The sequence below is a fragment of the Natator depressus genome, chromosome 6 (genome assembly GCF_965152275.1).
Source record: "Natator depressus isolate rNatDep1 chromosome 6, rNatDep2.hap1, whole genome shotgun sequence".
Lineage (NCBI taxonomy): Eukaryota > Metazoa > Chordata > Testudines > Cheloniidae > Natator > Natator depressus.
The window spans coordinates 12,015,165-12,037,952 of NC_134239.1; the positions used below are offsets into that span (position 1 = coordinate 12,015,165).

Genomic DNA, 22,788 nt, shown 5'->3' on the forward strand with positions numbered 1-22,788 from the left:
AAAAAACAAGCTGCTTTCACTTTCAGCTGCTTTCTGGACTTCCTTTCCAAAGGAAAAAATTTTTTCCTTTTTAAAATCTGTATTTCTAGTTCAAAAAATCTCAACTGGATCTCAAAATGATTTCAGGTTAATCCCACCACTCTGCCACCATGTCAAGGTTCCTCCCCCACTCTGAACTCTAGGGTACAGATGTGGGGACCTGCACGAAAACCTCCTAAGCTTATCTTTACCAGCTTAGGTCAAAACTTCCCCAAGGTACAAAATATTCCACCCTTTGTCCTTGGATTGGCCGCTACTACCACCAAACAAATACTGGTTACTGGGGAAGAGCTGTTTGGAAACGTCTTTCCCCCCCAAATACTTCCCAAAACCTTGCACCCCACTTCCTGGACAAGGTTTGGTAAAAAGCCTCACCAATTTGCATCCAAACCCTTGGATCTGAGAACAATGAAAAAGCATTCAGTTTTCTTACAAGAAGACTTTTAATAGAAATAGGAGTAAATAGAAGTAAAGAAATCCCCTCTGTAAAATCAGGATGGTAGATACCTTACAGGGTAATTAGATTCAAAACATAGAGAATCCCTCTAGGCAAAACCTTAAGTTACAAAAAAGATACACAGACAGAAATAGTTATTCTATTCAGCACAATTATTTTCTCAGCCATTTAAAGAAATCATAATCTAACACATACCTAGCTAGATTACTTACTAAAAGTTCTAAGACTCCATTCCTGGTCTATCCCCGGCAAAAGCAGCATATAGACAGACAGAGACCCTTTGTTTCTCTCCCTCCTCCCAGCTTTTGAAAGTATCTTGTCTCCTCATTGGTCATTTTGGTCAGGTGCCAGCGAGGTTACCTTAAGCTTCTTAACCCTTTACAGGTGAGAGGAGTTTTCCTCTGGCCAGGAGGGATTTAAAAGGGGTTTACCCTTCCCTTTATATTTATGACACCTTGAAATCCCAGTAAGGCATAACCAGCCTGGGCCTTGTAGTAATTTCTATACAAAATGGGGTCCCCGTAGTTTTTTATTGTCACCATTCATCAACTTTCCTGGGGCGCAAATGCAGTTTAACATTCACCTTCCCAAAACTAAATGAAACGGGTTTATTCTGATCTGTCTTTATTTCAGTAGTAATGGTACCAAATAATGAAATTACAGCAGAGAGCGCTGGGAACGCTCCCACGTCACGCAGGGGAAGAAAGCAAGCATTAATGCCCCAAGCTCTAACCCACTTTCATCCTCACGCACACACATGACGCAGACTGGCCAAGTCTGGGTGTAACGTCAGAAGAAGAAGAAGAAAGGTGGGGGAGGTGGACGGGAGTGCTGTCCTGGGCACAGGCCGTCCAAGGATTTGCTGTGTTCTCCCAATTGCTGCAGCTCTCAAGAGGTTTTAAGTCGGGGGGTGGGTGTGGGTGTTCTGTTCGGGGACCTCTGCTCCTGGTGCCCTCTGTGCCAGTCCAAGCCGGCTGTTCGTGGGCTCTTCAGCTTCCCAAAACACCTTGGCTTCAGGGACGCAAGGCTTGGCTCAGTCTTGCCGGCGTTTTCCATCTCTGCCGTCTTAGACTTTGTTTTCTTCTGTGCTGGCCTTGCTGTCTTGCAGATCTGTGCATTTGGAATCTTCTTTCTCATGGCTGCTCGGGCACCTGCAAGCCCCTGTCTTTCTAGGCCGTCAGCCAAGTCTCGGCTGTGAACAGTGTCCTTGGGCGGGGTCCAGCATCTTTATCTTTGCACTGAGCTAGCGCTCCAGGGTTGAGTTAACTCGTTCTCTGCTCTCTTTTTCCTCTCCCCTCCTCGGCCTCTCGTGATCTACAAAGGAAACTTCCACTCCCCACTCGCACACCTTTGACCCTCCCCAAAATGCTTTGCGATGCTTGCAACAGCATTAGCAATATACAGCGCTGATCTGCCTTCCCAGGGGACTCCCCAAGGGAGGGGGCCATTGGGTTGTGACACTAGCGGCCAGTTGGGGTGGTGGCGGCCAGGTAGGGGGACCTGGGCCCTCCCTGCTCCATCGGGTCCCAGCCCTGAGCCCTGTCAGGGTATGTCTGCACTTACTGTGGATCGACGCTGCAGCGATCGAGCCACTGGGGGTCGATTTAGCAGGTCTACCCACAAAATCAACTGCAGACCGCTCTCCTGTCAACTTCAGTACTCCACCGTAATGTGAAGCGTAAGGTAAGTTGACGGGAGAGTTTCTCCTGTTGACCCAGTGCGGTGTAGACACTGCAATAAGTCGACCTAAGCTACATCGACTCCACCTACGTTATTCACGTAGCTGAAGTTGCATAACTTATGTTGACTTAACCCTGTAGTGCAGACCTGCCCTTCGCGTCGAGTGTGTCCGCCACTGGGTCAGCAGGGATCCGCCAGCAACACGCGGATCATCATCAGGACAATGGCTAGTCCGCCATGCCCTGGGCTACTTCCTACTATGTTACTCTTGTGGTGGTGTGAACGTCTTTGGGGTCTCCAGGTTCCTCAGCTTGTGCAACTCCCTGTAGCTCAGACCTCCCTGGGGCATCCACAGGTGGCTGGGCATCTGCTAGGGTCTCAGCGCCTCTGACTTCTGCAGTCCAGGGCTCCCGTGGTTCCTGTGCCGGAGCCGGCAAGGGGCATCCTTCCTCTCTGGTGGTGAGCTGCGCTTTCTTACACTGGTGCTCATAGGTGCCGACTCTGTGGGTGCTGCGGGGCTGGAGCACCCATGGGGAAAAATTAGTGGGTGCTCTGCACCCACCGGCAGCCAAGCTCCCTGCGCCCCCACCCCCTCCTCGCCTCCTCCTCCCCCGAGTGTGCCGCGTCCCCGCTCCTCCCCCTCCCAGCGATTCCCACCCACCGCCTAACAGCTGTTTGGCGGCGCTTAGGACTTTCTGGAGGGAGGGTGAAGAGTGGGGACACAGTGCGCTCCGGGGAGGAGGCGGTAAAGAGGCGGGGCAGGGGCAGGGACTTGGGGGAAGGGGGTGGAATTGGGGTGGGGCAGGGTCAGGGCCGGGGGGGGGGGTCGAGCCCCTGTGGGGCAGAGGGGAAGTTGGCGCCTATGCTGGCGCTACACCTGAACCATGCCCAGTAGGAATGTGGGGGCGGGGCTTCCTCTGCCCACATTGAGGAGTTAACCCTTCCCTGTCCAGTGCGGGGTGAGTTCACACCATCACAGGTGACCGTACGTCCCGTTTTGGCCGGGACAGTCCCTTATGTAAGCCCTGTCCTGGCCATCCCAACTGTTTTTTGGCCACAGTCGATAAGTTGGCAAGAGCAAATGGGACAAATGCCCACTTTTGTCAACAAAGTGGGGTGCAGAGGCATGTGGGGGGGAGTGGTGATGCCAGCCCCACGCGGGGGGGTGAGGGTAGCTGGACACGGGGGGGGGGGGCAGGCAGGGCTCAGGCAAGCAGCGACGCCAGCCCCATGCAGAGAGTGGGGTGTGCTCGGGCAAGCCGGGGGGGGGGCTGGGGCGAGCGGCTCAGGCCAGTCAAGTATGGGGGGGGCTCGGCCTAGCCCCACACGGGGTGTCCCATTTCCCCTCGGAGAGCCAGGAGCCCAGTCCGGCCCTGCCCCCGCGGACAGCCCCGCCCCCGGTCCCTGTCTGGGAGTGACGAGCGGGAAATGCCCGCGGGGTGGGGCGAAGGGACCTGGGCCGGGAGGCCGATGTGGAAACCGCTTCCCAGAAGGGCCGGGAGGCGGCGGGCAGGGCCGGCACTGGCACCGGCATGGAGGAGCTGCTGAAGCGGCTGCTGGGGCCCCTGGAGAAGAAGGGCGAGCGGGAGCTGCAGCGCTTCAGCAAGAGGGTGCAGAAGTGCCTGGTGAGGGAGGGGGAGAAGCTCATGGCCGAGAACAAGCCGGAGGGAGGGGCGGAGCCGGCCGCGGAGGTTAACGACCGGAGGGACAGCGCCGAGTACAGCGGGCTGGAGGCGGCCGTGAAGGTGCTGATAGACCCGGACCGCGTCAGAGACCTGGCAGGGGCACTCGGCACAGACGGTACAGAGACATGGGGGAATCCCCACTGCTCCTCCCCACCCGGCCCCCTTATTTCTGGGCACGACTAAATCCCCCCCTCACGGGGATCTCTGGGAGCGGGAAACAACCCCCAATCTGCCTTTCTTTCCGGTCTTTTCCAGGCTGGGATTCCACCCCCGCTTTCACTTTCATTCTCTTCTCATACCAGCCCCCCTCCCCTCCTGCCCTGCCGCTCCCCTGCTCCTTTCCAGCCACATCCTGAGCTGGTGGGACCATTTACACCTGGGAAGAATCTGCTCCCCACCCCCACCTCATGTGTAAAAAGCAAGAGAGGGTTGTTGATCCATTGGCAAAAACCCCTGCAGCCCCCCCTCCCCCAAAACACACACACAAACTGTTATTCCTTTAACATCATTTCACCAAGCAAAACTAACTCAGCCCCTGGGACCTGCAGCACTCCCCCGCCCCCCAAACCAGCTGAGCGCTCACCAGCTCACACTGATTGTTCACTCCTTGGAGGCAGGGAGGCTCTTTTTGTTCTGGGTTTTCTACAGTGCCTGGCGCAATGGGGGCTTGGTCCGTGACTGGGCCTCCCCCGTGCAAACATGCCAACAGTCATGAATGTATTGCGAGAGATGTAATTTCTAGGTAAAATTAAGCCTCGCTCATGATCTCGCGGTAGAATTCTGTTTTCAGCCCCAAGTGGCTGGGCTCCCGTTCTCAGCCCCGCAAGGAGGGACTCCTGGAGAGCCTCTCTTCATGGGGCCGAGAGTGCTCTGTGGGGTGTTTTAGGTCAAGTAAGTGAGAGAATCTCTCCACCCAAACTGCAGGTTAACAAAGTTGTTTGTTTTTAGATGGGAAATTTCCTTAGTTTTTTTTATTAATCATGAATCATTCCATGTGCTCCATGACAGGTGTCCAACACAGGCCTTGCAGACTGCACCAGAATGAACCCTATTCCTTCCCAGTGGACTCCTTTCCACTGCCATATCTGTCCTCCTTCCATCCCGTTCCCTGGACCAGACACCGCCCCCCCCACCCCGGCCCCATTTGTAGTAGGTCTGGGCAGCGTTCACTTGAAAGAAAATGTGATAGAACAAGGTCAAGGACCAAATCTAACTGAGGGGCAGAAGCATCTGCTTTAGCCCTCTGGACCCCTGTTTCTCTGCCATTATGGATTCTTCTCCCTTTGCCCCTGACTCTCCCCCACGCCGATATCTCACTCACACTCCTGTTCTGGCCTCGAAGAACTACGTTCGTCCTCTGTGTGTATGTGTGGGGAGGAGGGAGCGTGTGGGGAGGAGGTGAGCCGTGCTGTGAGCTGACCACAGGTCCGAGACTGATTTCCCCCCTTTTTTCTCCAGTGCCCCCTGGATCTGCAGCCACTGCTGTGCAGAGCGAGCCCCTTCCTGCTGGTGCCACAGCCGGAGCCGCCGGTGAGTGGGGTGCAGATCAAGAGGTGCGTGAAAGGCTCTGAAAGGAGGATTCCTTCCCCCCAGCCTGGGACAGATCATCCCCTTTCCAAATCCCAGGCTTGGAGACATCTGAGGCAGCTTTGGCTCAGGGCTCTTCCCCAGCCCCCTAGATTTTTGTGGGGAACTGTCACCCCCATTTCTTCCTGCCATGCACTGGTGGCAAACGGCAGAGTGCCCCCCTCCTCATTTGTGCCCTTCGCTGGCTCCTGTAGAAAGAGGCCAGGTGAAGATTTTTTTTCCTATCTAGTGAACTGAGATGTAATGTAAGTGCCTTCAGGCAGGGAGCTCTGTCTGGTAGCACCATGGCAAGTGTTGGGGGGGATAAGGCTCCCCATGAGTGGTCTCCGCCCTTTCCAGCTCTGAGCCATGACTCACTCTGTAGCATTCATGCTTCCTCTCTGTCTCATTTGCTCCAGAGTACCCTCCCACTGTGATTCCTGACTCTGAGCAGCTGGAAATTCTCCCTTTGGACAATGCAGAGGGACACACAGGTCAGTAGCTCCTTTGTTGCAGCACTTACATTCTCCTGGAGTCCTCCAGGCCCATTCCCCCATCCCATTCGGGGTTCAAGGCTTCAGGGTTTGGGGTTTCAGTTCCACAGGAGGTGCCTGGGCTTGTGGCTCTGGGCTTCAGCCGCGGGGCCCCATGGACCACCTGAAATCAGCTTGAGGCCCCCCAGAGAGCCGGAATCCCAGATTGAGAGCCAACAGCATCAGGCTGGAGTCAAGGGAAAATATTTACTGGAGCTCCCCTCTGGACAGCTGAATTTAAGCCCTGCCTTTGTGGATTCAGCAGGTACTGTGTGGGGCTGAGCAGAGAGGGCTGGGTCCCCTTCTCCACCCAACAGAGATCCGTGTTGGAGTCCAGAGATGCCAAGCCCTCCTGGAATGTAATGATGGCACACAGGAACTGCCCTGATGGGCCCATCTACCCTGGTATCCTGCCCCCTCCATGCCACTCTGGATCAAATCATTGGGCCAGTCTAAACTGTATCTTGCCCCTTCCCTACAACCCCAAATCAGATCAATGGGCCCAACTCCAATAGTGGCCATTAGCAGACGCTACACATGAAAGCCCCACTCCGGGGCAAGATTTCTCCTTCCCTCTCTCTCTATCCATTTGACTTCTCAGTTGTCCTGCGGCGCCCGGAGGTGTCAGAAATATTCCAGTCTCAGCCACTGGTGGAGGGCAGCCACGTGGCCTTCAGCTGCTTCATCGCAGGGTACTTCCCCCAGGAGCTAACTGTGACCTGGCTCAGGAGGGAGAGTGGAGAGAGTGTGGCCACGCCCATCAAGGACTCCGCTGATTATGCCATCATCCCCAAGGAGACCTGTGCCAAAGACAGGGAGACCTACCAGCAGATGGTGACGCTCTCCTTCACCCCATCGGTGCAGAGAGACCAAGGGGCAGAGTTCATCTGCCAGGTGGGACATGTGACCCTGCAGACCCCCATTGAGAGGAGCACTGGGACACTGGAGGTCAAAGGTCAGTCTGAGTTTAAAGGTGGAGAGCGATTGCCCATGGGTTGTTTGGGGCTTCCCTTCTCCTAATGTGTGTATCTGTCTCCAGCCCTAGATCCTAGTACGCTGGTCTGTCTTCCCAGGCCCTAGCCAGCCAGCCAAAACCTGAAATATTTCAATTTGGGTATAACTTATGGGAGTTACAGTGCACTTGCCTCATCCCCATTCTCCTAGACCCCAGCTTGCTGGTCTGGATCATACGTCAGGCGCCAGTCGCTGTAGCGCTTAGTAGCTTTGGTACCTGACCCTGGAAATAAATAAGTCACTCATCGTTGAGCTCCTATTGCTGGCAGCTGTGAGCAATCCCAGTCCCTTCACTGAGGCTTCTCCCAGCAGCAAGTGCTGCGCCAGGTGATACCCCAGTGAGGTTTTGCAGGATGAGGCCCTGTATCTGTGGTTTCCTCTCACTCTAGCCCTGAACTGGAATCGGCTCTTTGAGAACACCCCCAACCTCCCCACCCCTGTCACTTTCTCCAGATTCACCTGCCACAGAACCCTGACTCCATGCAGCTGGATGATGCAGAGGGTCACACAGGTCCCTTGGTGGATTCAGCAGACACCCATGTGGAGCTGAGCAGAGAAGGCTGGTTTCCCTTCCCCTCCCCAACAGAGATCCATAATGGGGTCCAGAGAGCCCTCAAGCTCTCCTGGAATAAAATGAAGGGACATAGGAACTGCTGCTCCAGATCCAACCAATGGGCCCATCTAGCCTGGTATCTCGGCTTCTTCCTGCTGCCCTGAATCAGACCCATGGGTCCATCTAGCTCAGTATCCCACCTCTCCCTGCCGCCCTGGATCAGACCCATGGGTCCATGCTCTTTGGGGCAGGGCTCATCTTCTTGTTCTGTGAGTGTACATTGCTTAGAGCAAAGGGTCTTGGTCCATGAGTGGCATTCCTGAGCAAAATAATTCACAATAATCTCAGGTCCTGACTTTTCCTGGGACCTTCTAAAGTGCTGCATAGCTGGGGTGAGTCCAGAAGTCCAGACCAGGAAAAATATTGGGAAGCAAGGACCTGAAATTTTTAATTTTAAGAATACAGGCAGGGTTGGGGTCCCCCAAAGAAACGCAATGGCCGGCTTTAGCCAGGGTGCCAGGCAAGTAACAGCACAAACGTGTTTTTGCTGAGCCTTTCACCTCTGTACCTGACGAGAAATCCAATACAAGCAGAAAGGACTGTTACTCTAACCTCCCCCTGGTGATATAGCTTCTGTAACGTCCTCTCCTGGGTCTCTAACTCTGTTGCCTGGGGTCTCTGAACAGGTGTCGCTACCCCCAACGCCAAGGAAGTTGCCCCCGACACCAGGGAAGTTACTCCTGTTTCCAAGGAAGTTGCCCCCGACACCAGGGGAGTTACTCCTGTTTCCAAGGAAGTTACTCCTGTTTCCAAGGAAGTTGCCCCCGACACCAGGGGAGTTACTCCTGTTTCCAAAGAAGTTGCCCCCGACACCAGGGGAGTTACTCCTGTTTCCAAAGAAGTTGCCCCTGACTCCAGGGAATTTAAGTCCATTTCCAGGGAAGACAGAGAAAACGCAGCTGGTGGAAAAGGTGAGTGGCAAGGTTAGCTGGGCAAGGTCTTTATATTACATTGAAGAGAGCTGAATGGAGGGTGGGGCGCAAGGTAGATGGGCCCAGGAGTGCGTGTCCAGCTCCGGGTGAGGCTGCAGCTTGGGGTCAAAGGCCAAATCAGGGTGAAGCCAGGTTCCACAGTGCCAGAGTGTTGTCAGTGGCTCTCCCTTGATTTTCTACCTGCATCTTGGGCCAGATCTAAACCCAGTGATGAAAACAGGCCCCTCCCAGTTTTAGATCTGACTCAAATCTTGGCTGTGGATTTGAACCCAAAGGGGCTGAGGCTTAAGATTCCTTTTGGACCCAACTTTTAGAAACACCACTGTTGTTGTGAGCCAAAACTGAACCTTTGGACCCCAAGATAGCGGCATCTCAAATCCCATATCACCTTGGTTTGGAATGGAGTGGAGAGGGGTTGATGTGGATGTGAAGGAGGCCGAAGGGGATAAAGACCTGGAGAAAGCTTTTGTGGGCCAGAGGAAAGGGCAGATCTCAGAGACACTGAGGAGGAAGACAAGGCAAGATTTGGCACTGCCTGGATATGGGGGTGTCGAGAGAAGGACTGAGTCAAAGATGCAGCCAGGTCACAGGCTGGAGTGGCAAGGAGGATGGTGGTGCTGTCAATAGAGGCAGAGAACAGAGGGCCTCGCAGGGGAGATCTGGTTGGCCAATGTGAGCTGACAGCAAGGTATCCAGGAGGAGGCTTCAGAGAGACAGGAGTGAGAGGAGCGAATGGGTTGGAGTGGGAACAAGAGCAGAGATTTGAGAGTCATAGGCATGAAGATAGCAGCCAAAGCCATGTGTACAGTTCAGAGCAGGGAGAAAAGGAGGGCACAAAGGAGGGATCCTCTCAGTGAGAAGTGGGAGCGGTGGGGAGGAGATCCACCGGATGAGTCACTGGAGCGACCAGAGTGGTAGGAGGACAGTTGGCAGAGGAGGGAGTCTTGAAGCCTAAGGCAGGACAAAGTACCAAGCAGGAGGGGTATGATGGATGGTGTCTGAAGCAGTGGAGAAATCAAGGATGAGAATGGGGTTAAAGCACTGAGGCTGGGCCCAGAAGAGGGCCTTGGTGATGGTGGAAGCCAGATCAGAGGGGTGGAACCAAGGTGGAGCTGGAAAGGTGGTTGTTGGTGGCACATTGAATGAAGTTGGAGGTGAAGGGGAGACAGGGCTTAGCAGGAGGGGTTGGGGATTGGTTTTGGATGACAGGGCAAACCAGATTAATTATGCATGGGAGGGAGGTTACGGAGCAGAGAAAATCTGCCTGGTCACAGAGCAGTGAAGCCACAGATGAGTACAGAGGGCCCTGTGGGTGGTCAATAGCGAGCGATTGAGCGCCGAGCCAGTCAAGATGGGTAGGTGATTGTGTGGATAATTAAATAGATCGTGTGGATAACGGAATAGCGAGTAGACTGTGTGGATAATGAAGCAGCTAATAGGCTATGTGGATTATTATATAGACCATCTGGAGTAGCTAATAGACCGTGCACATAATCAAATAGAATGCATGGATAACAGAGTAGCTAATACACTGTGTCGATAATCAGAGTGCAGCAGAGAGCATGAGGCAGACCATTTCTTTACTCTCTTGTGTTCCTCTTTCTCCCCTCAGAGACACACTTTGTCGACCAGCACCGAGAACAGCTCATCCAGCGAGTAACTCTGGTCGAGGGTGTCCTGGATAAGCTGCTGGGTAACGTGTTGGACTCTGAGCAATACATGACCATTACAGCCGAGAAAACCAACACAATGAAAATGCGGAAGCTGTATGAATTCATGCTGAGCTGGAACAGGTATTGCAAGGACCAGCTCTACTGGGCACTGAAGGACAAGTGCAAGTTTCTTGTTGCAGATCTGGAAGGGGAATGAAGGCAATGAACACCGTTCCCCCCTACACACACACACTGCCTTTCCCTTTGCTTCCTGTGTGTGTTCCAGGGAGGGAAACCCATTTCTGGCTCTTCCCCAAGTTTCCAAAGATGTCACAACTGATTAAGACATGGGCTGCATGAATACTTTCCCTTGAATTATTTTTCAATGGAAAATCAGGTTTTTAACAAGATAAAATATCTATTTTCTGAGAAAAAAATTTATTGTTGAAAAACCAAACACCCGAACCAAAAATATTTCAGCCAAAACCTGAAATGTTTCAATCTGGGTATAACTTATGGGAGGTGGAGTTCACTTGCCTCATCCCCATTCTCATCTATGGACCAGGGCCCTCAGCTGGACTACATTTCCCATGATGCACCATGGCCAAGGATTCCCATGATGCAACTGCCTCCTCACCAAAAGGAGAGACCATGGTGCATGCTGGAGCCCAGACTACAGTAGAGAATGGGGTCATGGGGTACCCAAATTTCAACTCCCATTTGGAACTGCGGCAGCATTCCCAAATCAACATATTTTGGTTTTAGTTTATGTGTTTGTGTTTTTTTGTTTGTTTTTGCTGAAAAGTTGAACTTTTCAGTGAAAAATCTGGACACGAATGAAATCTATTGATCTGTTTTTGTTTGGGGGTTCTGTTTTGTTTTAAAACGTCAGTGGAAAAATCTTTCATTTGCCATCAGCAGAGCCCCAAACCAAACTGCAGCTCCCTCTCCGTGCCTTGCTCTCCCAGCCACTTCAGCCCCTGGCTGCTGCATTCTGTTGGCAGCTGAGTGTGAAGGGCTGGAGGCTGAACTGAACAGCTGCTGGGCTGGTGAGGACCACAAATCTGGGGGGGCGTCTCCATTTTATCCTAGTCCCTGGGAAGATAAAGCCCTGAATCCCCACAGCTACATTCTGTCCCACAACATCCCTCCCTTTGGACACAAAAAGTCCAGAGATGCTCTCCTAGAGTTTAAAGCCAGAAGGCACCATTAGATCATCCAGTCTGACCCCCTGTGTAGCCCTGGCCCTTACATTTCACCCAGTTACCCCTGCACTGTGCCCAATAACCTGCATTTGACTAAAGCCTCTTCCACAATGGCAGTCGGTCAGGATTTGAAGACACCAAGAAATGGAGGATTCACCACTTCCTTTGGGCGTTTGTTCCACCCTGAGTGAGAAAAATTGGTGCCTGATTTCTAGTGTGAACTTGTCTGGCTTCAGCTCCCCAGTCCCGGGTTCCTGTTCTGTTTTTCTCCAGCGGATTGCAGAGCCTCGTACACTGCGGTGCCCTTCCCCCACGCTCTCACTTGCATTACAGACCCATTCGTCCTTTGTATCAGGGCTTCAGGCCAGGCAGTTCCACCGCTGCCAGGACGAGGCTTTGCTCTGCTTCTCCCCAGACACACACATGTCCCCCAAGCCAGAACCTGGCTGCTACCCTAGGCCTTTGCTGTCCATCTAAGTCCACCAGCATCAACCCCTCAGGGCCCTGTTGGGAGAGGGGGCTGCCTCTCAGCCAGCCTGCTGAAAGGGGAAATCACTGTAATTCTCACATTAACACAATAGGGGCTGGTTATTGTTATTATTTTAACATAGAGCAACTTTTGTACCTTTGTATTTAAATTAAAAAGAAGGTGGTACCTGTCTGAGAGTGGGGCAGTCGCTCATTAGTGCCAGCCATGGTGGCAAGGAGGATTTTGGGAGGAGGTTGGGGGTGGAGGCGGGTGCAAGGGAGAAAGCAGCAGCTGCTGGGTGGGAGGGAGAGGGCACTTGGACTGCGATGCGCAGGGCGGAACCCTGAGCCAAACTTTCCCAGCCCCAGCTGTGTGGGAAGGGGATGTGGGCGGGGCAGAGTCAGGACTGGGTATTCCCTGTGTAAAAAACAAAACCGACCCAAATAGGGCAAAGGCTGATGCCCTTGGGGGTGTCATCAGTGCAGCTGGGAGTGTGCCTGGATCCATGGCCTTGTGCTAGCAGGCAGGAGCAGCGGAAGCTCTTAAAAGTGGGGGTCCATGGGCACCTGAACCCCCTGTAGCACCCTGACTCCCAGAGGCTCTGCCCTGCCCCTTCCCCTAAGACCCTACCCCTCACTTGCTCCTCTCCATCCTCTCCCCCCATCGCTCGGCCAGTAAAAGTGTGTGGGCCATGATCTCCTGGCCCCCCCGTTCCAGCACCCCTGTTAGGAGGGCTCGTGGTAGCCTGCTAAAACTGGCTGTGTAGCCACTGCAGCTTGCCCTGGTGTTCAGGCTGGTGTGGGGGGAGGCGGGAGGAGGGGTGTCAGCTTGGGAGCCTGAGCTCCAGCATAAGCAGCAACATCCAAGCAATGTGTCTACACAGGTATTTTGTAGCCTGCTGCCGCGAGCACTCTAGCATGAGTCTGTGGAGCTGGGTGGGGAGTCTCGCTCCCAGATGCGGTGTAAACATACCCTCAGACCCCAACATGTGACAGGCACAGACAAGGGCGTGTCTCTCTCTAAGGATTGGGGGACACTCGGGGGCTGGTCTTATCCGCTCTAGAGGCCTGAGGGGCAGGAGTCCAAGAGGAGAGCCTACCATGTCAGACACTGAGCTTGGGAAGGGAAAGGGAGTGAAATCCAGGCTGTGGGGGAAGGGATCCAGCCCTGGGCTTTACTTCCCTCCCTCTACACCCCCGTGGTGTACCTGTTAATCCGCCCTGGGGGATGGGGTTAGACCCCTGCCAACTATGGTGATCTCCCTTATACCTGTTGCCCACTGTGTAGCATGCTCACTTGGGATGTGGGAGATGCCCGTTCAGTTCCCCACTCGGCCTGATGTAGAGCCCTTGGGTCTCCCACCTCTCAGGAGCATGCCCTGGCCGCTGGCTACGGGATAGTCTGGCGTATGACTCCCTCAGTCTCTCCTGCTGAAGCTTCTTCTTGCAGTATAACGAAATAACTAGTCAGGGGCCCAAAGACTGGAACTTGGGGCTGGCACAGCCCAGGTAAGTGCCCTGCCAGGCTACAGAGTCATTTGTTCTCTGACTGGCGCAGAGACTACTCAGGTATTTATACAAAGTGGAACAGCTTCTGCAGAAGATCTTGAGAAGGAGCCAGTCTAGGACGGCCCCTAATCCAGGGCTCAGGACACGCACTGGTACTATAAGAGCCCCCAGTTCAAGTCCCCGCTCTAGTGGCTGTTTAACTGTGTATCCCGAGTGGAACTGCTCCAACAGGAGAGACCGTGCAAACGCTGTCCCAGAATACCCCCATAGGCCAGGGGTTAGGACGCTCTTCTGCACAGTGCAAAACCCAAGTTCAAGTCCTTTCTCCGCTCAAGCAGAGCAGGGAATTGAACCAGTGTCTCCCACATCACATGTGAATGTGCTAACCACGAGAATACAGCAGTAAAAGCTTACTTCCCCCCCCCCACCCGTTTCATATGCCTTTCATTTCCATTGCTTTCATGTTAAAAAGTGCCCTAAAATGACCCCTTCCCCCAAACGTCATTTTGTTTACAGCTTGTTCAGTTTGGCTGCACTCGGCTCTGGTGATGAGTTGGTCTGAGAGCAGAGCACTGCTGCTGTCAGCAGGGGACGCTGGAAGCTCCCACCCACTGACCAAATGAAAGAGGGAGAGAGACGTGGTTGGGGGGGAGGGGAAATGAGGGGAGCTAGAGCAAATGGAAGTGGGAGGCAGAGCCCTGCAGCGGGAGTGGGATCCTGCAGCCATAATAGCAGGAGCTAATGTACTTTGCTGCAAGTGGGATTGGGTGGGCCAAAAAATCCCTCCAAACCCCAACATACTGCAGTAATCTGCAGGAAAACACTTTATAACTTTTCATACTTAAATTTAAGTGAGGGATAGAAAGAGATTTGATGTCTGTTATAACAGGAGTTAAAGTATTTTTTTTTACATGGTCTCACAGGGCGGGACTCACCCCTGCGGCACCTCCGGCTGGTCTCTCAGGGAATTAGCTCTTCCAGCCTCCAGAGCGCCCTCTGCAGGCTGGTGTCCCGCTTGCTGCTGACCCCCATGTCCCTCCTGGACCCCAGTGCCCCTTTTACCCAGGGGGCTGCCCCCTGGCAGTACTCCCACAGTCTCCCCTCCCTGTGGAACCCCCATCCACTATCCCCACCTCACCTCAGTCTTTGGCTACTGCCAGTCACCATTGAGCCCCCGCACACTGGGGCAGACTGCAGTGTATAAGCCAATCATCACAGGCAAGGGGGGTTTGGACCTGCTGCCTCTGCCTACCCCTGGGCTGCCCCCTGCAACCCCAGTACCCCTTTTGGCCTTCCACTATGCCTGCAGCCTGGGGGGTTTCCAAGCTGGAGCTCTCCAGCTCCTCTGGCCATCCCCCCAGCCCTACTCCACCTTAAGTAACCAGGTACGCTCCCAGCAGCTAGGACCTTCTCCTTCTAGAGACAGAGAGAAAGAGTCTCTGTCTACTCCTAGCCCACTGCCCTCTTATAAGGGCCAGCTGGGCCCTGATTGGGGTGTGGCCCCTGCCAAGCCTGCTTCCTCAATCAGCGTGGGAGCTGCTTGCCCCCAGCCATAGCCCTCTCCTGGGCTGTTTTAAGCCCCACAGGGCAGGTGTGGGGTGACCACCCCGCTACACATGGTTTAAGCAAGATTTGTTTTATTCTTTTAGTGGCAAAAATTGTGACTGAATTCCATTTAAATATATTGGGGTGGGGAGGTTGTTTGCTTGTTTTGTTTTTAGTAGTATGGGGAAATCTCTCTCTCTCTGATGGGATTTGTGGGATCTAAGGTTTTTGTGGGTGGTAGTGGGATAAAAATGCAAGAAATAATGCAGGAGCAGGTGGGAGTGGGTATTGCGGGGTGGGACGGGAGCGGGATTAAAAAGTAGTCCTGCATAGGACTGTAGTGGGAGGGATGGCGGGGAGGGAGAGGTGCTGAGCGCGGGGGGTTAATGGGATGGAAAGGTGTGTTAGTAAGTGGGAAGGCAAAAGCACTGGGGTTTTTTAATAGATGTTTTCCATTGTTTTTTCATAAATCAAAGGAAATGAAATAACTTTAAAAACCTCCATACTTTGAAGCAGGTATTGAAATTTGGCAAATGGGGTCACCCTAGTGCCTTTTGCTGTGCCTGTGGAAAACACCCATATTCGGCCAAGTTGTGAGCCTTTGAAAAATCTCAATTCACATGTGCCCAATGGAGACTTGTTCACTGCTGCTAAATTCTCCAAAGACTGCATCTGCACCAGCTCCGAGATGTGACTGGACTGCGCCACCCCACCCGAGCGATGGAACATACACGAATACAAACTGGGCAATGACTGGCTAGGCAGCCATGCTGCAGAAAAGGATCTGGAGGTTACATTGGATCACGAGTTGACTACAGGTCAACTGTGATGCTGTTGCGGAAAAGACAGATGTCATTCTGGGGCATATTAACAGCAGTGTTGTATGTAAGACATGGGAGGTAATTGTTCTGCTGTTCTCAGCGCTGGTGAGGCCTCAGCTGGAGCACTGTGTCCGGTTCTCGGCGCCATACTTTAGGAAATATGTGGACCAAACTGGAGAAAGTCCAGAGGAGAGCAACAAAAATGATCAGAGGGTTAGAAAACCTGGCCTGTGAAGGAAGATTGAAAGAACTGGACTTGGTTAGTCTAGAGTACAAAAAATGGAGGGTGGATAAGATAACAGCCTTCAAATATATCAAAGGTTATTATGATGAGGACAGTGATCAACTATTCTCCATGCCCACCCACGGTAGGACAAAAAGGAATCGGCTTAGTTTGGAGCAAGGGAGATTTAGGAAAAACTTTCTGACTCTGTGGATAATTACAGGTTTCAGAGTAGCAGCCGTATTAATCTGTATCCGTAAAAAGAGCAGGAGGACTTGTGGCACCTTAGAGACTAACAAATTTATTAGAGCATAAGCTTTCGTGAGCTACAGCTCACTTCATCGGATGCATACAGTGAAAAATATAGTGGGGAGATTTTATATACACAGAGAACATGAAACAATGGGTGTTACCACACTGTAACGAGAGTGATCAGGAAAGGTGAGCTATTACCAGCAGGAGACCAGGGGGTGGGTGTGGGGACACCTTTTCTAGCCCTGGTCTACACTAGGACTTTAGGTCGAATTTAGCAGCATTAAATCGATGTAAACCTGCACCCGTCCACACGATGAAGCCCTTTATTTCGACTTAAAGGGCTCTTAAAATCGATTTCCTTACTCCACCCCTGACAAGTGGATTAGCGCTTAAATCGGCCTTGCCGGGTCGAATTTGGGGTACTGTGGACACAATTCGACGGTATTGGCCTCCGGGAGCTATCCCAGAGTGCTCCATTTTGACCGCTCTGGACAGCACTCTCAACTCAGATGCACTGGCCAGGTAGACAGGAAAAGAACCGCGAACTTTTGAATCTCATTTCCTGTTTGGCCAGCGTGGCAAGCTGCAGGTGACCATGCAGAGCTCATCAGCAGAGGTGACCATGATGGAGTCTCAGAATCGCAAAAGAGCTCCAGCATGGACCGAACGGGAGGTACGGGATCTGATCGCTGTATGGGGAGAGGAATCCGTGCTATCAGAACTCCGTTCCAGTTTTTGAAATGCCAAAACCTTTGTCAAGATCTCCCAGGGCATGAAGGACAGAGGCCATAACAGGGACCCGAAGCAGTGCCGCGTGAAACTGAAGGAGCTGAGGCAAGCCTACCAGAAAACCAGAGAGGCGAACGGCCGCTCCGGGTCAGAGCCCCAAACATGCCGCTTCTATGATGAGCTGCATGCCATTTTAGGGGGTTCAGCCACCACTACCCCAGCCGTGTTGTTTGACTCCTTCAATGGAGATGGAGGCAATACGGAAGCAGGTTTTGGGGACGAAGAAGATGATGATGATGACGAGGTTGTAGATAGCTCACAGCAAGCAAGCGGAGAAACCGGTTTTCCCGACAGCCAGGAACTGTTTCTCACCCTGGACCTGGAGCCAGTACCCCCCGAACCCACCCAAGGCTGCCTCCTGGACCCAGCAGGCGGAGAAGGGACCTCCGGTGAGTGTACCTTTTAAAATACTATACATGGTTTAAAAGCAAGCATGTGAAAGGATTACTTTGCCCTGGCATTCCTGGATATACTCCCAAAGCCTTTGCAAAAGGTTTCTGGGGAGGGCAGACTTATTGCGTCCTTCATGGTAGGACACTTTACCACTCCAGGCCAGTAACACGTACTCGGGAATCATTGTACAACAAAGCATTGCAGTGTATGTTTGCTGGCGTTCAAGCAACATCCGTTCTTTATCTCTCTGTGTTATCCTCAGGAGAGTGAGATATCATTCATGGTCACCTGGTTGAAATAGGGTGCTTTTCTTCAGGGGACACTCAGAGGAGCCCATTCCTGCTGGGTTGTTTGCCTGCGGCTGAACAGAAATGTTCCCCGCTGTTAGCCACAGGGAGGGGGGAGGGTTGAGGGGGTAGCCACGCGGTGGGGGGAGGCAAAATGCGACCTTGTAACGAAAGCACATGTGCTATGTATGTAATGTTAACAGCAAGGTTTACCCTGAAAGAGTGTAGCCAGTGTTTTATAAAATGTGTCTTTTTAAATACCGCTGTCCCTTTTCTTTTCTCCACCAGCTGCATGTGTTTCAATGATCACAGGATCTTTTCCTTCCCAGAGGCTAGTGAAGATTAGAAAGAAAAAAAAACGCACTCGAGATGAAATGTTCTCCGAGCTCATGCTCTCCTCCCACACTGACAGAGCACAGACGAATGCGTGGAGGCAAATAATGTCAGACTGCAGGAAAGCACAAAATGACCAGGAGGAGAGGTGGCGGGCTGAAGAGAGTAAGTGGCGGGCTGAAGCTCGAATGTGGCGGCAGCGTGATGAGAGGAGGCAGGATTCAATGCTGAGGCTGCTGGAGGACCAAACCAGTATGCTCCAGTGTATGGTTGAGCTGCAGCAAAGGCAGCTGGAGCACAGACTGCCACTACAGCCCCTGTGTAACCAACCGCCCTCCTCCCCAAGTTCCATAGCCTCCACACCCAGACGCCCAAGAACGCGGTGGGGGGGCCACCAGCCAACCAGCCACTCCACCACAGAGGATTGCCCAAAAAAAAGAAGGCTGTCATTCAATAAATTTTAAAGTTGTAAACTTTTAAAGTGCTGTGTGGCATTTTCCTTCCCTCCTCCACCACCCCTCCTGGGCTACCTTGGTAGTCATCCCCCTATTTGTGTGATGAATGAATAAAGAATGCATGAATGTGAAGCAACAATGACTTTATTGCCTCTGCAAGCGGTGATCGAAGAGAGGAGGGGAGGGTGGTTAGCTTACAGGGAAGTAGAGTGAACCAAGGGGCGGGGGGTTTCATCAAGGAGAAACAAACAGCACTTTCACACCGTAGCCTGGCCAGTCATGAAACTGGTTTTCAAAGCCTCTCTGATGCGTACCGCACCCTCCTGTGCTCTTCTAACCGCCCTGGTGTCTGGCTGCGTGTAACCAGCAGCCAGGCGATTTGCCTCAACCTCCCACCCCGCCATAAACGTCTCCCCCTTACTCTCACAGATATTGTGGAGCACACAGCAAGCAGTAATAACAGTGGGAATATTGGTTTCGCTGAGGTCTAAGCGAGTCAGTAAACTGCGCCAGCGCGCCTTTAAACGTCCAAATGCACATTCTACCACCATTCTGCACTTGCTCAGCCTGTAGTTGAACAGCTCCTGACTGCTGTCCAGGCTGCCTGTGTACGGCTTCATGAGCCAGGGCATTAAGGGGTAGGCTGGGTCCCCAAGGATACATATAGGCATTTCAACATCCCCAACAGTTATTTTCTGGTCTGGGAATAAAGTCCCTTCTTGAAGCTTTTGAAACAGACCAGAGTTCCTGAAGATGCGAGCGTCATGTACCTTTCCCGGCCATCCCACGTTGATGTTGGTGAAACGTCCCTTGTGATCCAGCAGAGCTTGCAGCACTATTGAAAAGTACCCCTTGCGGTTTATGTACTCGCCGGCTTGGTGCTCCGGTGCCAAGATAGGGATATGGGTTCCGTCTATGGCCCCACCACAGTTAGGGAATCCCATTGCAGCAAAGCCATCCACTATGACCTGCACATTTCCCAGGGTCACTACCCTTGATATCAGCAGATCTTTGATTGCGTGGGCTACTTGCATCACAGCAGCCCCCACAGTAGATTTGCCCACTCCAAATTGATTCCCAACTGACCGGTAGCTGTCTGGCGTTGCAAGCTTCCACAGGGCTATCGCCACTCGCTTCTCAACTGTGAGGGCTGCTCTCATCTTGGTATTCATGCGCTTCAGGGCAGGGGAAAGCAAGTCACAAAGTTCCATGAAAGTGTCCTTACGCATGCGAAAGTTTCGCAGCCACTGGGAATCGTCCCAGACCTGCAACACTATGCGGTCCCACCAGTCTGTACTTGTTTCCTGAGCCCAGAATCGGCGTTCCACAGCATGAACCTGCCCCATTAGCACCATTATGCATGCATTGGCAGGGCCCATGCTTTCAGAGAAATCTGTGTCCATGTCCTGATCACTCACGTGACCGCGCTGACGTCGCCTCCTTGCCCGGTAGCGCTTTGCCAGGTTCTGGTGCTGCATATACTGCTGGATAATGCGTGTGGTGTTTAAAGTGCTCCTAATTGCCAAAGTGAGCTGAGCGGACTCCACTTGGTATGGCGTCCGCACAGAAAAAAGGCGCGGAATGATTGTCTGCCGTTGCTCTGACGGAGGGAGGGGCGACTGACGACACGGCTTACAGGGTTGGCTTCAGGGGGCTAAAATCCACAAAGGGGGTGGCTTTACATCAAGGAGTAGTTCAGGCAGGACTTCACGGAGGGTTCCAATAAGAAATGGTGCACCTAAGTTATTGTTCTTATTGGAACAAGGAGGTTAGCCTGGCCTCTGATTGATACATGGCTAGATTTACCTCGCTGCACCTTCTCTGTGAGTGACTGCAGTGTGAACTAGAGGAATGAGTCCCCTAGACAGGGGAGAAGGCAAATGAGTACAAAACAAATCTGGTCTTTTTCTTGTTTTGATCCACTCCATCTATCTTTTACATCTTTGGCTGGCAGCAGACGGTGCAGAAGGACATATTGCCTGCCTGCTCACCATAAGACGGTTCAATAGGACTGACTGCCGGACTTAAGAGAATGACCTGGTCAAGTCACTAAAAATTTAGTCCCTGCGCCCATGTCTGCCCAGGCGCTCCTGATCGACTTCACACAGGCGACCAGGAGTACCTCAGACATGACGAGGACGGCTACCAGTCGTATTGTACCGTCTGCTGCCAGAAGGCAATGGGTTGCTGCTACTGTGTAGCAATGCCGTACCGCATCTGCCAGCACCCAGGAGACATACGGTGACGGTTACCTGAGCGGGCTCCATGCTTGCGGTGGTATGGCGTCCGCACAGGTAACTCAGGAAAAAAGGCGCGAAACGATTGTCTGCCCTTGCTTTCACGGAGGGAGGGAGGGAGGGAGGGAAGGGGGGACTGACGATATGTACCCAGAACCACCCGCGACAATGTTTCAGCCCCATCAGGCATTGGGATCTCAACCCAGAATTCCAATGGGCAGCGGAGACTGCGGGAACTGTGGGATAGCTACCCACAGTGCAACGCTCCAGAAGTCGACTCTAGCCTCGGTACTGTGGAAGCACTCCGCCGAGTTAATGCACTTAATGCACTTCTGTGGGGAAACACACTCTCGAATATATAAAACCGATTTCTAAAAAACCGACTTCTATAAATTCGACCTTATTCCGTAGTGTAGACATACCCCTAGTGATAATCAAGGTGGGCCATTTCCAGCACTTTACAAGAACAGTAGGAGGGGAAATAAACAAGGGGAAATAGTTTTACTTTGTGTAATGACACATCCACTCCCAGTCTTTATTCAAGCCTAAGTTAATTGTATCCAGTTTGCAAATTAATTCCAATTCAGCAGTCTCTCATTGGAGTCTATTTTTGAAGTTTTTTTGTTGAAGAATCACAACTTTTAGGTCTGTAATTGAGTGACCAGAGAGATTGAAGTGTTCTCCGACTGGTTTTTGAATGTTATAATTCTTGACGTCTGATTTGTGTCCATTTATTCTTTTACGTAGAGACTGTCCAGTTTGACCAATGTACATGGCAGAGGGGCATTGCTGGCACATGATGGCATATATCACATTGGTGGATGTGCAGGTGAACGAGCCTCTGATAGTGTGGCTGATGTTATTAGGCCCTGTGATGGTGTCCCCTGAATAGATATGTGGGCACAGTTGGCAACGGGCTTTGTTGCAAGGATAGGTTCCTGGGTTAGTGTTTTTGTTGTGTGGTTGCTGGTGAGTATTTGCTTCAGGTTGGGGGGCTGTCTGTAAGCAAGGACTGGCCTGTCTCCCAAGATCTGTGAGAGTGATAGGTCGTCCTTCAGGATAGGTTGTAGATCCTTGATGCGTTGAAGAGGTTTTAGTTGGGGGCTGAAGGTGACGGCTAGTGGCATTCTGTTATTTTCTTTGTTGTGCCTGTCCTGCAGTAGGTAACTTCCGGGTACTCTTCTGGCTCTGTCAATCTGTTTCTTCACTTCAGCAGGTGGGTATTGTAGTTGTAAGAATGCTTGATAGAGATCTTGTATGTGTTTGTCTCTGTCTGAGGGGTTGGAGCAAATGCGGTTGTATCACAGAGCTTGGCTGTAGACAATGGATTGTCTGGTGTGGTCTGGATGAAAGCTGGAAGCATGTAGGTAAGTATAGCAGTCAGTAGGTTTCTGGTATAGGGTGGTGTTTATGTGACCATCGCTTATTAGCACTGTAGTTTCCAGGAAGTGGATCTCTTGTGTGGACTGGACCAGGCTGAGGTTGATGGTGGGATGGCAATTGTTGAAATCATGGTGGAATTCCTCAAGGGCTTCTTTTCCATGGGTCCAGATGATGAAGATGTCATCAATGTAGTGCAAGTAGAGTAGGGGCGTTAGGGGACGAGAGCTGAGGAAGTGTTGTTCTAAGTCAGCCATAAAAATGTTGGCATACTGTGGATAATTAGTTGGCGTACTGTGGATAATTAGGCACTGGAACAGGTTCCCTGAGGAGGTTGTGGAATTCCTGTAAATGGAGGTTTTTAAGGACATGTTGGACAGGGATAGTCTAGGTCTTTACCCTGTCTCTGTGCAGGGGATGGACTTGATGACCTATCAAGGTCCCTTCCAGCCCTACATTTCTATGTTTCTATGCTCTAGGCCAGGGCTGCAGGGGCTGAGCCAGACTTCCTCTGCAATTACTGCTCTGGGCTGCTGCCTCCTTGGGCCCCAGAACTGAGAACAGGGTGATTGTCTCTACAGTGTTCCCAGTACCCCCACTGCTGGTGCCCCAGCACAGGGGCTTGGGCACTGGCTTAGGCCACAAGAGACCCAGGTTCACTTGCCTGCTCCGCTATGGACTTCCTTTGTGACCTTGGTCAAATCACTTAGCCTATCT

General features: G+C 52.3%; 1 protein-coding gene across 1 annotated transcript; it reads left to right on the forward strand.

Annotated features, from left to right (window-relative positions):
- Positions 1-3,708: 3,708 nt before the first annotated feature.
- Positions 3,709-12,013, forward strand: LOC141989696 (uncharacterized). The gene is made up of 6 exons (XM_074956631.1): positions 3,709-3,976; positions 5,320-5,391; positions 5,847-5,921; positions 6,562-6,915; positions 8,214-8,498; positions 10,132-12,013. Exons 1-6 carry the CDS (start codon positions 3,709-3,711, stop codon positions 10,386-10,388), a joined length of 1,311 nt encoding a protein of 436 aa, XP_074812732.1. The 3' UTR covers positions 10,389-12,013.
- The last annotated feature ends 10,775 nt before the right edge of the window (positions 12,014-22,788 follow it).

Bases quoted from the DNA above. Each gene is read 5' to 3' on its own strand.
- LOC141989696 (XM_074956631.1), top strand. From the start codon at position 3,709: ATGGAGGAGCTGCTGAAGCGGCTGCTGGGGCCCCTGGAGAAGAAGGGC. The intron at 5,392-5,846 runs GTGAGTGGGGTG...CATTTGCTCCAG, and splicing joins TGCCACAGCCGGAGCCGCCG to AGTACCCTCCCACTGTGATT. The intron at 8,499-10,131 runs GTGAGTGGCAAG...TTCTCCCCTCAG, and splicing joins AAACGCAGCTGGTGGAAAAG to AGACACACTTTGTCGACCAG.